The sequence below is a fragment of the Narcine bancroftii genome, chromosome 8, assembly GCF_036971445.1.
Source record: "Narcine bancroftii isolate sNarBan1 chromosome 8, sNarBan1.hap1, whole genome shotgun sequence".
Classification (NCBI taxonomy): Eukaryota; Metazoa; Chordata; class Chondrichthyes; order Torpediniformes; family Narcinidae; genus Narcine; species Narcine bancroftii.
In genome coordinates this window covers 158,803,849-158,818,959 of record NC_091476.1, presented here as the reverse complement: position 1 = coordinate 158,818,959, position 15,111 = coordinate 158,803,849, and the positions used below count along the sequence as shown (strand labels likewise).

The window sequence follows — 15,111 nt, the reverse complement described above, 5'->3', positions numbered from 1 at the left end:
TCCTACTAGGTGGTCTCCCCTCCAAGTACTAACTAGGCCTGAGCCTGCTTAGCTTCCGAGATCAGACAATCTCAGGGTGTTAAGATTGTGCTGACTAGATGGCCAGCTCACTATAGTTTTGAACCTCCTCCACTGCACAGACTGCAGCTTTTCGTGGGAAGTGCACAATAATAATTGGTGATTTTGTTAGTAAGTACTTTCTTTGCGGGCAATGACCAAATGTAATGAGAAAAATTCTTTCCATCCTCTTATCTCTGGAACATTTTCTCCCCCTTGCATGGAAATCTTCTGTAAAGTTGCGACAAAACTCATAAAAAGCATTAAAAATTGCAACTAACATGTTAATCAAAGTGCAAAAATGCAGAAAACAACAACAATGGAAAGGTTGGAGTTATTTGGTGTTACAGTATGTTTATTGAGATGTATTGAATAAAATCAATTCTTGGTTAATAATTATTTGTTAAAAATCCAAACATTGCAAAATTCCTGAATTTGCATCTGAAAGTGACGACAATTATACAAACATTTTAAAAAAATTACTAAAACTGAGCAAACACATCGCCCACTTTAACTTCCAATAGGAATTTTGATCAAAGTTAATGTACATTATTTGTATATTTAACCCAAAGTCTGCTTCATCGTTTGGTCTCTCAGGCTGCTGAGTCAACCACGCTACAAAAAGCAAAACCTGAAAGGTGGGCTTGCTGATTTTATTTTGGTGTAGCTTACTCTGCTTCTGTTCAATGAAGCATTTACGACCAGTTCCAGTTAAAGCTGGGCCTTAATAGTCTCCATTTCCAAAAGAGTATCTCGGAACAAATTCTATTAGTGAGCAATTGGTTTGAAGATAATTTACATTCATTAAATTACAGGTTTGCTTCCTGAAAAAAATTGGGGATTATGATGGACAATTTCAAGCTGAAAACAAAGGTAATTTCAGATTTGTTGTAGCGCAGAGGAAGTTGGAGAATCAATAAATTAACTTTCATTAAAAATTTAGCATATTTAATCACATAATGATACAGACACAGTGAATTAGTTCAACTGACCTGATAATGTTTTCCCACTGATTTACGTTTGTACTCTGCATCTGCATCTGTGGCCATTCCCCTCAATAACAAGTATACCATTTTGGATTCTGTTGGAGGATGACCTACCAGGGACAAGCCATGATGATCAGGTTTCTGGCATGGAGTCTGGTCACGTGGCGAAGAAGGGAAGGAGTAGAAGAGGTGAGCTGTAAAGATATGAGATTTCATAGTTAGGGGGACAGATAAGAGAGAGGTCCTGGGGAAGAGGTTGAGTATCCTGGATGGTATGTTGACTCCATGGTGCCAGAGTCCACGATATCTCAGATTGAGTTCATGGCATCCTGAGCAGCCAGATGTCATGGTCCATATAGGGACCAATGACATGGTAGGAATGGTGAGGAGGTCCTGCAAAGAGATTTCGGAGAGTTAGGCGCTAGATTGAAGGACATGACCTCCAGTGTTGTGATCTCAGGATGGCTACCTGTGCCACGTGCTAGTGAGGTTAGAAATAGGAGGATAATGCAGTAACACATGGGTAAAGACATGGTACAGGAGGGAGGGCTTCAGGTTTCTAGATCATTGGGCTCCCTTCCAGGAAAGGTGGGACCTGTTCTGTCGGGACGGTTTACATCTGAACTAGAGGGGGACTAATATCCTTGTTGGAAGGTTTGCTCGAGCTGATTCAGGTGGTTTAAACTAGATTTGCAGAGTGATGGGAAGTGTGCCAGAGAGGCAGGACTGGCAGCTCAATGTTCCAGGCTTCCGTTGCTTTAGGCATGATAGAATGGAGGAGGATGAAAGGGGGAAGAGTGGCATTGCTCATCAGGGAAAATGTCTCAGGCAGGACAGCCCAGAGGGTTCATCTGGTTGGTTCAGGTGCCTTTCTGTTCAGCGTGGGTGATCATGACCCCCCCCACCCTGAATTGTAATTGTTGCCTCCCCTGCTTCTAAACGTGATGTTAATCCATTTATCATTTTCATTCTCTGCCTGCCTCTGCTTGTTTTTCCTTCCAGCTGTAACCAGATGTTCTAATGTATCTCTTCACATGATGTGTCCAAAGAATTTTAATTGCTGTTACTGATTGTTTTAAGTACGTTTTGTTTTCATTCTTTGTAGAACTTCTTCATTTGTTATCGTCTGTATATGATGTGCATAGCATTCTTCTGAGAAACCACATCTCTGCATTGATTATTTTTTCCATTGCATTTGTGATGGTCCATAACTCGCAACCAGACATCAATATAGGAAGAATGTAGCAGCTGAGAGTTCTAAAGCGGATGTCAATTGCTATTTTCTTGTCTGTCTACAGAGGTTATAAGGGTGAAGCTGAGGAATGGGAAAGGGGTTGTATTACAGACCACCCAATAGTCAACGAGAATTGGAGGAGCAAATCTGGAGAGAGAGCAGACAAATGTTGGAATAGTAGGAAATTTTTGTTTTCCACATAATGACTGGGACTCCCATATTGTAAAAGGGCTGGGTGGCTTGAAGTTTGTCATATGTGATCAGGAAATTTTTCTCAATCAATATATAGAGGTACCAACTAGAGAGAGTGCAATAGTAGATCTCTTATTAGGGAACGAGACAGGACAGGTGACAGAAGTATGTGCATGGAAATCATTTGGATCCAGTGATCATAATGCTATTAGTTTCAAGATAATTATGGAGAAGTTTCAGTCTGGGCCTTGGGTTGAGATTCTAAATTGGAGAAAAGCCAATTTTGAGGAAATGTGTGGATTGGAATGTTTTTTTTTCAGGCAAGGATGTGCAAGGTGAGTGGAGGACCTTCAAAGGTGAAATTTTGAGAGTACAGTCTTTGTTCCTATCAGAATTAAAGGCAAGGTAATCAGTCATAGGGAACCTTGATTTTCGAGGGATATTGGGAATCTGGTTTGGAAGGTGGAAAGCAGGTATAGGCAACACTGAGCTAATGAGGTTGTTGAGGAACACAAAAGTGTAAGAAAACACAAGGAAGAAATCAGGAAGACTAAAAATAAGATGTGAGGTTGCTTTGGCAGACAATGTGAAGGACAATTCTAAGGGATGTTATGGTAAAATTGTATAAGACATTGGTGAGGCCAAATTTGGAGTATTGTGTGCAGTTTTGGTCACCTAATTACAGGAAAGCCATCAATAAGATAGAAAAAGTGCAGAAAAGATTTACGAGGATGTTGCCTGTACTTCAGGAACTGAGTTATGGGGAAAGGTTAAATAGGTTAGGACTTTATTCCCTGGAGCATAAAAGAATGAGGAAAGATTTGATAGAGGTATTTAAAATTATAAGTGGATAGAGAGAGAGTAAACGTAGCTAGGCTTTTACTACTTGGGGTAGGTGAGAAACAAACCAAACATCATGGATTAAGAGTAAAAGGGGAAAAGATTAGGGCGATCATTAGGGGGAATTTCTTCACACAGAGAGTGGTGGGAGTGTGGAACAAGCTGCCAGCTAAAGTAGTGAACGTGGGCTCAATTTTAACATTTAAGAAGAATTTTGACAGGTACATGGATGGGAGAGGAATGGAGGGCTATGGGCTGGTGCAGGTCAGTGGGGCAAGGAGAAAAAAAATGGTTCGACACAGACTAGAAGGGCCGAAGAGGCCTCTTTCTGTGCTGTAGTGTTCTCTGGTTCTATGATACCTCTCGTGCCCAACAATAATCGGCCAGCATTGATGGATTCCAGTTACTCTGATACTGCTCTTCCATGGTCACAATGTGCTGGTGAAATCTTTCACAATGTTCATCACTGACTGCACTAAAACAAGACGTCTCTGCTGTATTGAATCTTCCTGAAGACAAAACATGCTATTGTTAAGTACCCTCATTGTGTTATTGCCTGAAGAACATGTGCATCAACATGGCATTCAATCTATATCAATGCAATGAACATCAATTGTATATGTGAGCTACTTTTTTGCCTGTCTGAATCTATCCTGACTAAGCATGCCCAGGCCTGAGATAACATTTACATAGCACTTGCACTGAGTACATCATTCTTAGATTGACTAAAACATTGTGTGCAATGCTTAAAATAAAGAAAAAGCTTAAAATATGACAGGAAATCACAAAAGTAGATTATATCTAAAAAAAAGTACATGATAGGAAAATCTTAAGCTGATTTTCATGACCATCAGCCTAAATCCATTAAATACACCCAAAAGTGTTCAGGAAGCAAAATGTTCATTGTTCAGTGATTAGTAAAACCTGGGATTAGTATTTTTCCTTTAAAAAAAATCAAAAGTAGCTGACGAAATGATTAGAAGTACAAGTTGATAAATCTGTCCAACTGAGTTAACAAATTTCTTGTTGAACATTAGCATATGCTTTACCCTTTAGAATGATTAGCAAACCTGCTTGGTCGTAACACAAAACCGTGATTTGTTTACTGTCAATGCACATCAAGTTTGCATTCAGTATTGCATTGACTGTCAACTCTAGAGGGTAAAGTCATCCCTGTAAAATTTACAATCTGCTGTGCTCTCTAAAGTGGGTGTGCTTAATTATTAGAATCATATAAATGGGAGGAGGTCATTCAGCCCATTGCTCCTATGCTGGCTCTTTGAAAACTATTCAATAGCCCCTTTTACACCAGCATCCCACTAAATCATTTCAGTATCACAGGGGAGGAATGGTGTTTTTGCTGTTCACACTTGACCACTCTTAACTGGGACACTGCACATGTTCACACTTGCAAGGAGCCATCCCGGGGTTAGGACTGTTCTACCTTCTATTGGTGACTTCATGATGCATCGAGCGATGGTGGATCTTAAATTTGAACAAAATTAATCATACCTAATTATAACATAATTAAGCTTTATGTACAGCACAGTATGAGCCCTTCAGCCCCTGTTGTTGATATGCTAACCTATATCAGGGATTATGGTAAAGTGCCAGCAATAAATAGCAATAGCAGACAATTTTTAAACAGCATGGGAAAGTTGGTAGCATTATGGCGTACAGTTTAAACAGTGTATGAAAGTTGAAAACGCTATCGTGTCAATATATAAATACAATAGGAAAAAAATTATGGCAGACCTGCCCTCCAAGAATTCTGTGTGGCAGAGAAAGGGCTGTATTCACAGCCATTCATGGAGAGATTTCTGTGCTGCACGGCATTCTGGGAAGACAGGCCCACCATCGCTTTTTCCCCAGTTTTCATAAATTGTACACTATAGCACTACTAACTTTTCCATGCTGTTTAAAAATTGTACGCTATTGCTATTTATTTTCTCTCTCTCTCTCTCTCTCTCTCCTACTGTGACTTACCCACAGTAAAGTTTATACTTTTATTTTAATCTTTCTTCCATCAAGTTCCTGCACATGCAAAAACTTGGGTCAATTCTATCCTAGAATGCAATTCCTCATTCTACACTTGCCTGATTGCAACACCGGCATCTGCATACACTGGGGATTGAGGCAGTCTATCCCTGGGGTTGAGGAGATTTTCCTTTCGCACTATTCCCTTTTTAGGCCGATTGGCCGTTAATTCCTGGGACCACTTGCAAGTGTGAAAGGGGCTATTGACATCACTGCCCTGCTCTTTATCTGTAACACTGCAGAATAGGCTTCAAGAATGTATCCAAATGTATTTTAAAGTAGTTACTGAATATATATATTCTCCAGCTTTTCAGCCTGGGCTTTAAGATTGGAACAACTTCCAACATATTGGTGGCATGAATCCACAGTTTTAAATGACATGGAACCCAAAATGTGATCCAAAAATATCGGAGAGTGTTCCAGTGATATCTTTGCCATGATTTTATGATTCCTTCGAGTATCGAGCAAACTCCAGTCATCGGTACAGAAAGTATTAATGCCTGAAAATCTCCCTGTTCCTGTAATTGCCTTATATTTCACGACTTCATCGTCACACCCAGAACTTCACTGTAGTGCCTTCCAAAAGATCACTATCTTCATCCACTTCCTGAATTTCCTCCAAAACTTTTCGACTGACCTATCAGAAACAGAGAAGACAAATTGCTGAGCCATGGATCAAAAGAGTCATGCCCGGGGTGTTATTCAAGGGAAACTTAGAACTTGTAATGGATACATGGCAGCAAGGGATGCCTCTTTCCTTAGGGAGATTATTACTACGTTTTAAATTAAAATGGGAGTATATGCATCTGATTTTACCAACAGTAAATGCATGCGAAGGAATCCTTTGTTGCCTGTACTCACTTGCTACACATTCAGTTCCACTGAAGTCGAGGTGATTAAGTGTGGGGAAGCAAGGCCAACCAATCCTCTGGCATGTTTTTAGTGCTTTGAACTCAAGACGTTGCCATGCGTGCGTTTCAAAGCTGATTTCTTTAATATTTATCCAGGTAGAAGATGTACAGACCCTTCCGATCAAATAGCATTTCAGATTTTATTTTGCTCAAAACTTCCTTTTGCATGCCTGTGCATTATTTTTGGGTGGAAGTTCATTTCTCTATGACATGTGACACCTGGTGTAAATGCATATATTAGCTTTGTTGAGCATTTCTGTCACTGCAGCTGCGCTTCTGCCAAAGCCTGAAAATAAAATAGGGAGTGCCAGTCCTGTAAGAGTGCAAAGTGATAACGTAATGTGAACATATCTGCTGGCCTCCTTTTGTAGTCTATTGTTTTACTTCAAATAAGCTGAAATTACATGAAATGTAAATTAGATTCTCCAGCACACAGAGGAACCGTTGAAAAGCTGAACTTTGCTCTGAATTAAGTTTACACCCTCAAAACCAATGTAAACTCCATTCATGCAATCCCTCTAATCTCTTTGGGACAATCAGTAGAAATAATAGTTTTGCTCATTAACATTTGTGTTGTAAATGATTTGAGTTGACAAATTTGCATGATGCCTCTAAAGTTACTATGGTATGTTTCCGATGACCCGAAATGCTTGGGATCTGACCTACATTGGTTATATGGATATTTCAGATAATCGATTAATTTCTTTAAGCAGGCCCAGTAGCATTTAGCAGAATCACCTGTCACCAATCCCCGACACCTCCCCACTGCCATCACTAATCCTGGCGGGGAGTGTGAAGTCTCACCTCACCTGTAAGTGGTAGGAGATTGCACATACAATCTCAGGAATTGTTAACCAGCAGAATTTCAGTGACCCCACTGAAAGGGTATTTGACAGATGGAGCAGCTTGGGTAAGCGGAGAGAGAGGGTGGCTCAGGTGAGCAGGGAGAGAGTGTGGCTCGGGCGGGTGAGCAGGGAGCTAGAGCGCGATATTCATCACAAAGTTGCGGTAACTTATGACCAAAAAGTGACAAATGATAAATAAATAATCTATCCTATCCTTTCCTTCAACATGTAACCTGTGGACAAATGTCTCCTTTGTAAAACTGATACCCTGTAGCCACACTTGAGCACAGTGGGTTTAAAAAAAATCCACTTTTTCCAACTTGTGGTGTCATGTCTCCGCCAAAATGTTTTTGGATTCGAGAATTTTGGTAAAAAGGTTTTTGGATAATCGAAAACATATTGTATTCCAATTCAGGAGAAGGCTGTAAACATTGTGTTGCAGTGTTGACATCAGATTTCTAGATGTATTAAAGAATTGAATTTCTTATTGCAGATACACAGAGATGGACTGAAATGCTTTATTTGGCATGCCATCCAGGCAAGTCAATTAATTAATATACCAGGAAGTACAATGATAAAGCAAAGGTGCACGATGTGGTGTGACTGAAAGTCAAAATGTGCAGGGCATATAGAAAAGTCCAGTTAAAATCGTGCAAGGCCATTATCTTTTACCAATGAGTGATCCATTTAAGATTCCGGTAACAGTAGGAAAGAAACTGTCTATGAACCTGGGTGGAGCGAGGTGGGGGGAGTGGAGGGGAGGGTAGAGAAGAGATTATAATCGGGATTATCTCAAATTCTCCAAGGGGAATTGTTATTTTACTTAAAATATAAATTGATAGCAAATAGTTTTAAAAAGTACCTATCAGAATCTGGGGAACACGACTAAAATGACTTTTAGCTTTGTCTCTGTGATGCATCTGTCAGTTACATGTTTCCAAACTGAATCTAATTTTCACATTTGATGTGTGTCAAATGAGAGAGGGAACTTCAAACTCCTGGGAGTCAACATCTCTGAGGATCTGTTCTGGGGCCTCCATGTCGATGGTCTCATGAGAAGCCTCGCCAGCAGCTGTACTTTGTGAGGAGTTTGAGGAGATTTGGTATGTCACCAAAGACTCTCAAAAACTTCTACAGGTGGACCAAGGAGAGCATTCTGTTGGGTTGCATTGCACAGGGCTGGAAAAAAACTCCAAGGAGTTGTGAACTTGGCCAGTGACATCACGGGCACCAGTATTCATTCCATCAATAACATCTACAAGAGGCAGTGTCTTAAGAAACAGCCTCTATCCTCAAAGACTCCCACCACCCAGGGCATGCTGCCTTCCCCCTGCATCCATCAGGAAGGAGGTACAGGACAAACACCCAGTGGCACAAGGACAGCTTCTTCTCTACTGCCATCAAGTTTATGAATGGACAATGAATCACAGGAACTACCTCACTTTATCTTTTTCTTTTTCTTGCATTATTTTATTTATTTTGAAATTTGTTTTTATAGAAATGTTTTCACTCTTCGCAAAACAACAAATTTCTTGACAGTGAAAGTGCTGAGCCTGTGTTATTCGTTAACAGAAGACAATGGAGGACAAGTCAACAGATACATCCAATGAATAGTGAGATACATTTGTAATTCTAAAGGGGTCAAAAGATTTGGGGCTTGGGATGGCAAGTTATCAAAGCTAATTTGACCACGACCGACCGCTCATCGTTCTCTGGAGATGCTATACAAATAAAAGTCGTCATCACCTATTGTAAAACTTTGCACTAAATGCAACATTTGTTTGCAGTAAAGCTTACTTTATGATAAAGCTTTTATTTTCATAAGTTTATTCTGTGTAGGCTAGATAGGCAGATAACCATACAATCAAACTTGGTTACTATATTTTTATGCTGTCATTATATTTTGGTGAAATTGCATCCCTGGCAGCATGGGAACCTGGAAGTAGTTTATTTACCATTCCCACAAGATTAAAGGCCATATCCTAGGTGTTTATTAATAGTTATGTTAATTAATGTCTAAATGTTATTCCTTTGGTCATATTTAATTGGTGACTTTTACCTAATTAACTGAAGCTATTTTCAAAATCCTTTTCATAAAATGTATCTGGGCATTTGGTTAACTGTTACCATGGTACTGCAAGAAGGACATGTTACATATGAAAAAAAAATTAGATGCAAAATAAGTCAGCTCAGATCAAGGTGAAAGTCTGCACTGTCTTATCTATCATGAAGAATTAATTTAAAATATCAATGTTGTCTATTAACTCTCTTTCAGGTGGTGATGATCTAAGTTACAATATGACACGTTTCTTGTATTTAAAAAATTGCCTTTAGGAAATGTAACCATCACATTATTAGTATATAAATAAGACGTGTTATTTAGCTCATAACATTATGTGGAGATGTTTATAAAATCAAATGGGACTCATTCCCACTAAGTGAAGGTCGATTTGTTCTCCTACCTGTTTATGTCGCTGCTTCTTGCTTCCCAGTAAGTTCATTGAGATAAAAAAACATCGAACAGATAGGAAAGCCGCTAGACCAGTCAGTATCAGACACGGAATCCACATTGCAAGTGTGGTATCCTAGGAGACAAGAGTATTAGATTGAATGCTATCTCCTGGATCATCATTTCCATCATTACTGCAGATGGAAAACAACATGATTGGAGGAAGCATTTGTGTGAATTTTAAAAAAGGTTCCATTATTGTCACATAATAACTTCATTTAGAATGTAACAAATGAAATTCTTTAACTTTGCCTACTGTAAGGAAGTCAGAGAGTCACCACTTTGTCCAGCGCCCCTCACAGAAATGAGGCCCCTGTGAGGAACGAACTCATGACCCCTAGTTTACCAGATCAGTGCTCTAACCACTGAACTATCAAAGCCAATTAAAATTGACTAATTCATTGGTTTTCCTCCTCACGATTGTATTTCCTCCACTTGGTTTCACATAGAGCAGGTGAAGCAACAGAGGTATAACAGAATTAAATGAACTCTTTTGCTCTGCTGTCCATCCACTTAGCTGGTGCCCAAGAGAAGGGCACTTCTTTTCTGAGCCCAGTCCATGACCGAATCAACTACATTAATTATGATTCTATGGTGATCACAGGATGTCTGTAAGTGGTAGATTCTAACAAACGTCTCAAAGGTGTAGAGTAGAGATGGGCAGAATGCCAGAATTGGTGCCTGGATCATGTTGGCAATGGACTCAAATAACCAGTGTTAGAATGTGTTAATTAGGAACACAAATTCAAGCTGGATTTACTTCATGATGTTATGAGGCATTCAGATATCATAACTCTTGGTGTATACCCTTTGAGCTCAGTGAGTCCCAGGCCTCATTGTTGAGTGAGATAAATTTTTCTCAGTTCCTCTCTAATCCCTTTTTCATTACCATTGATCCATGCCACCTATTCCAGACCTCTCCACTGAGGAAACAGGCTCTATCCATCCTATCTTGGCTTCTGGTAACTCTGTGTACCTGAATTAAATCTCCATTCAGTCACTTCTGTTTCAAAGGAAATAATCCCCATCTTATCAAGTCTTCCTTCTCCACTTCCTGTGGTGAACTTGTAAATCTCTGCACCATCATCTAGTCATTCCCTGCACACAATGTTCTATTTGTGCCACAGTTCTAGCATGTCATCCCTTTCCTTGTATCGTGTTCAAGCCAATGAAGACAACTTCCTTGTATGAATTCTTAAGCACCTTATTCAACCTGTACTGCTCAGAGGTTTATGAATATACCCTTCTGGATCCCTCCATTCTTCTACACTTCATTGAGCATTGAGCATTCCCTCAAATACATTGCCTCAATCTTTCCAGACTGAATTTCATTTGTCATTTTTCTGTCTACTCTCAATCACATGTTGATGTTTTCCTAAGGCCGTTATGGAACTATTAACCACTTGGCCAATTTAGGTGTCATTTGTCAAAATTCTCAATTAGAATCCCTACATTTAAATCCAAAACATTTATACTTGCTTTGTAAAGTAAGAGCCCTGAATTCCACCCTCTCCTTTTTGCCAGTGCCCCTGGGCAGAGCTTAACTTGGCAGGGAAAAATGAATCTCTCAACAGTTTGAGAAACGTGAAATAGGATGTGGAAGATGAGGGTTTAATAAACAAACCTAGAAGCCGGAGGAAGGTGTTATAGTTGTTCTTTCAAGAAGAACGACTTTACATGGGTTAAACACTTAACTGACTTTATTTTCCTTCAGCTGCTTCAATCCCCATCATATGTCACTTACGGTTTCCACCCAACTGTGCGTATTGCATGCTGGGAAATGTTCTTATTAACACATAATAACACAGAAGGAAAGACAGAGGAAGACTAAACATTATACAAGGAGCCTAGAAAATAAGGACATTGACATCAACATGTGAATATGATAACTAAGCACAAGAATTTTGTTAAGTGAGGTCCAAACAGTCATTGCACTCTGACATTACTGTTAATGCTTGCCAACTCTATACATGTGCATGTTTTATTCACAGAACATAAATATGCAGAAATGTGCTCTTCACAAAGTGAGTACAGCATGAAAACCTTGCATTACACAAGTCGCTGCGTGACCTGGTGAGTCCGTCCAGCACTTTTGTGTTTTTACTGCCATCACAGTATCTGCCGACTTTCGTGTTTTATTATACAAGTGAACGTATGCAAGTTAAATGAAATAGAAAAGAGCAGAGTTGGTCTGTGCAAATTGATCAGACTGTTTTATCGAGAGTTTCAACTATAAACCATCAGAGATTCAAGTAAACTGGAGCAGAAATGACAAATTGACAGAGCCATAAAAATGTATCATTATAATTGACAAAACAGCCTGTGCTAATTCCATTTTTTATGATATATTAACCATCCTCAGTGAGACAAGCACGACAAAAGCCTTGTGAGAACAGCTGTAAAAAAGAGATTAGTTGATAGCAATAATTTCAACAGTGTTTATCAGTTTTGGAAAATTATGAATCACAGCTGCTGAACAACAATTTGGAGTGGAATGACTGCAATGTTAATGAGCTGTTTTCATTTGCTGCTGGGGATTTTTTGTTGTTGTGTAGCTGTGTCACATTCTGCTCTTTTTGAGCAATGATGCTGGTGACTTGGATTCCAAGGATATCACCTCATCCACATTCAGTTACTCTTGAGTATTGGAAACACTGGGTTATTTGAAAGGGGACCAACATCCATAAGCCCATTGCAAACCTTGACCTTCTCCTCACACGGTGGTAGATATTTGCTTTCGTTGGTTGCAAACCATTTTCAAAAGATCTATTTAGTTTGGGGAGACTGGTTGGACTTTATTTCTCGGGCAACTTTTATAAAACACTTTGGTTTGAATTCATGGTGGATTTATTGAAGTGATGTTTCCTGACTGTACATTTTAGTCAGTGTAAACCAATGCTACTCCAGACATGACATTTAAGCCACACATAACTCTTTGAGACATCTCATTTAGAATATGTAAACTTGCTATATCAGAGTGCAGTAATTACACTTTGCCATTGCGAATTGCAGGACACATTTTAAAAAAATCAAGCTCCTTTGAACAAAAACATGCATTTGTCTTGTGGGCATTAATAAATACCCTTTGCTATTCGTGCAAAAATAAACATGCCAAAAGCAATGGGAAAAACAATGTTGAAAGCAGATTTTATTTTAAAGGGATGATATCTTTGGGCCTGGAAGCTTAAGATTCTGCCCTTTTAAAAAATATCAAACAATCACAGCAACAGGCAAGGTTGACTTATTCTTCAACACTGATTTTCTTTTAAATGAAATCTCAAACAGATCCAACTTCACAGAATTTGCTTCTCAAAGAGCGCTATAAAATAAATGGAATATAGTAATTTAATGCACCCAATAAGCAATTTAGCTAAAAGTATTTTTTTTGCACTGAAAAATGATTTAATGAATGTTTTAAAGGATTCATTGATATCTGTTATGTACGTTCAAGTTCAAGCTTATTATCATCCAATTGGATGAGTACAACCTGTCGAAACAGCATTCTCTAGTCCTCAGTGCAAAACGCAAGAACACAACCAGGCATAGCACACATACATACAGACAATGTAGAAAGAGTATATGCTTCCAGGGATGTTGATGAGCAGGGCAAACAGTAGCCATAAGTAAAACATGAAAGTCTGCAGACACCGTGATTGAAGTAAAAACACAATGCAGGAGAAACTCAGCAGGTTAAACGACGTACTTTATACAGCAAAGATAAAGATACATTACCAATGTTTTGGACCTGAGCCTATGTTGTCTCAGTGAGACAAGTGCAACACTGCTCCAAAGTCCCATAACCAGAGTACCACTGATATTAATTGATAAATAATAATGCAGTGAAATTCTGCGACATAATGTGGAGTACATATTAATGCAATGGCAATATTATTGTGTTTCCACACAGCTTTATGTTAGCACATTAGTTTAATTGGTTCAGCTACACAATCTGTTCTTAGTTTGAATTTAGCTGCTTCAAATTAGCGGTTCATTTGATTTGCAATTGGTAACAGCCACTGAAGACTCAACAAGGACCAACCAATTCCTGCGCTGCTTTACCAAACATGGTCAATTCCTCCTCCTTATATTTTGAGCAATTGTGTTTCAGATTATTGGGATAAACTGCAAATTGGCTAAAAGTGTGATACATTTTAACTACATATTGATTAGCAAATACAGAGGAAGAATAGTCGGTGAGTGTAAACTTACAAAGATTCTCGTTGGGTCGAATGGACATTCATTTGTTACTTGTATAACATCCTTAGTAGAACTGAGATGACAGACTGCAAGCAATGTCCTTCCACCATTTGCAATGGTCACAACCACAGAGAACCCCAGACCCATCACACAGGCCATAGCGATGAGTGAGTTGAGCATGCTACTTGCAAGTACAACGTACTGCTGCATAATTAAACAAAAAGAAACTTTTTTATTGTAGAGGTATTCAAGAACACACCTGAGTAATGCTCGTCTTTGTTTGCAAGTACATCTGAAGAAGATGCCATTTAATCACGAGGAGTGATGAGGCGGCATTCAGCTTTATACCCTGCTTGCATTGTGTGCGCTATTGACTCCAGCTATATTTCATGCCCCTTTCGTTTCAATTTACTAATAGCGACAGAGCCTTCAGTCACTATACTTGCTTATTCCAGAATTCTACCTTAGCAGCCTTTCCACTTTAATAACGCACCCAACAACGTTCTTCAACTATTATTTGGCCAGATTCCCTAACCACTTTAGTTTTCTAAAGTCCAAATCTTCCTTGAGAAGAACACCAGTGCTTTAGTAAAGACTGGGTATTTTCATAAAAGATAATACAGCATAAAAAGAGACAGACACGTAACTAATGCATTTTACTCACCAGGGTTGTTTGTGGCATGTTCCCAGACAGCACAATCACTGCAATTCCAGTGCAAATTGTCTGAAATATATTCACAAGGGAAACTTGACAAGGCAGAAGTAAAACAAGTTGATGAAGCACAGAAAGAACCATTTGCAACATTAGGCGGTCTTATCGGCGAGGTGGTTAGTGCAAAACCTTTAGAGTGCCAGCAATCCAGACTGGGGTCAGAGACCCACGCTATCTGAAAGGAATTTGTACGTTCTCCCTGTGTCTGCATGGGTTTTCTCCAGGGGCTCTGGTATCCTCCCACCGTTCAAAATGTACCGGGGATGTAGGTTAATGGGGTGTAAATTAGGCAGCACAGACTCGTGGGCCAAAATGTGCTGTATGTCTGAATTAAAAATTTTTAAACGGAAACAATAGTTTAGCATACATCAGAAGATAGATGATGATGGAGATTCGCACATTTGATGCACGTTCCAGTGTTCCTACAATAGTTTTTTGTGGGTTCAGGGTGAATTTCCAGTATTTTTGTGGGAGATTTCTCCAGAGTTTTCTCATGTCCCTCTGAATTTATATAACTTTTACAAAAAGAGCATTCAAATGGCAGTAGGGAAGAGGAGTAAAACAATTAATTTTGCCATCTCAAACCCGACT

The 15,111-nt window shown here is 39.2% G+C and overlaps 1 protein-coding gene across 1 annotated transcript in view; it reads right to left on the bottom strand.

Moving 5' to 3' along the window:
* Nucleotides 1–405: 405 nt before the first annotated feature.
* Nucleotides 406–15,111, bottom strand: part of LOC138741473 (keratinocyte-associated protein 3-like) — a 40,803-nt gene continuing 26,097 nt past the window's right edge. Inside the window, exons 3-6 of the mRNA XM_069895645.1 lie at nucleotides 14,473–14,532; nucleotides 13,821–14,012; nucleotides 9,565–9,687; nucleotides 406–5,983 (exon numbers count right to left, since the gene is read on the bottom strand). Of these exons, the coding sequence (XP_069751746.1) occupies nucleotides 5,897–5,983; nucleotides 9,565–9,687; nucleotides 13,821–14,012; nucleotides 14,473–14,532 (462 nt within the window). The 3' untranslated portion in view covers nucleotides 406–5,896. The remainder of the gene's footprint in view (nucleotides 5,984–9,564; nucleotides 9,688–13,820; nucleotides 14,013–14,472; nucleotides 14,533–15,111) is intronic.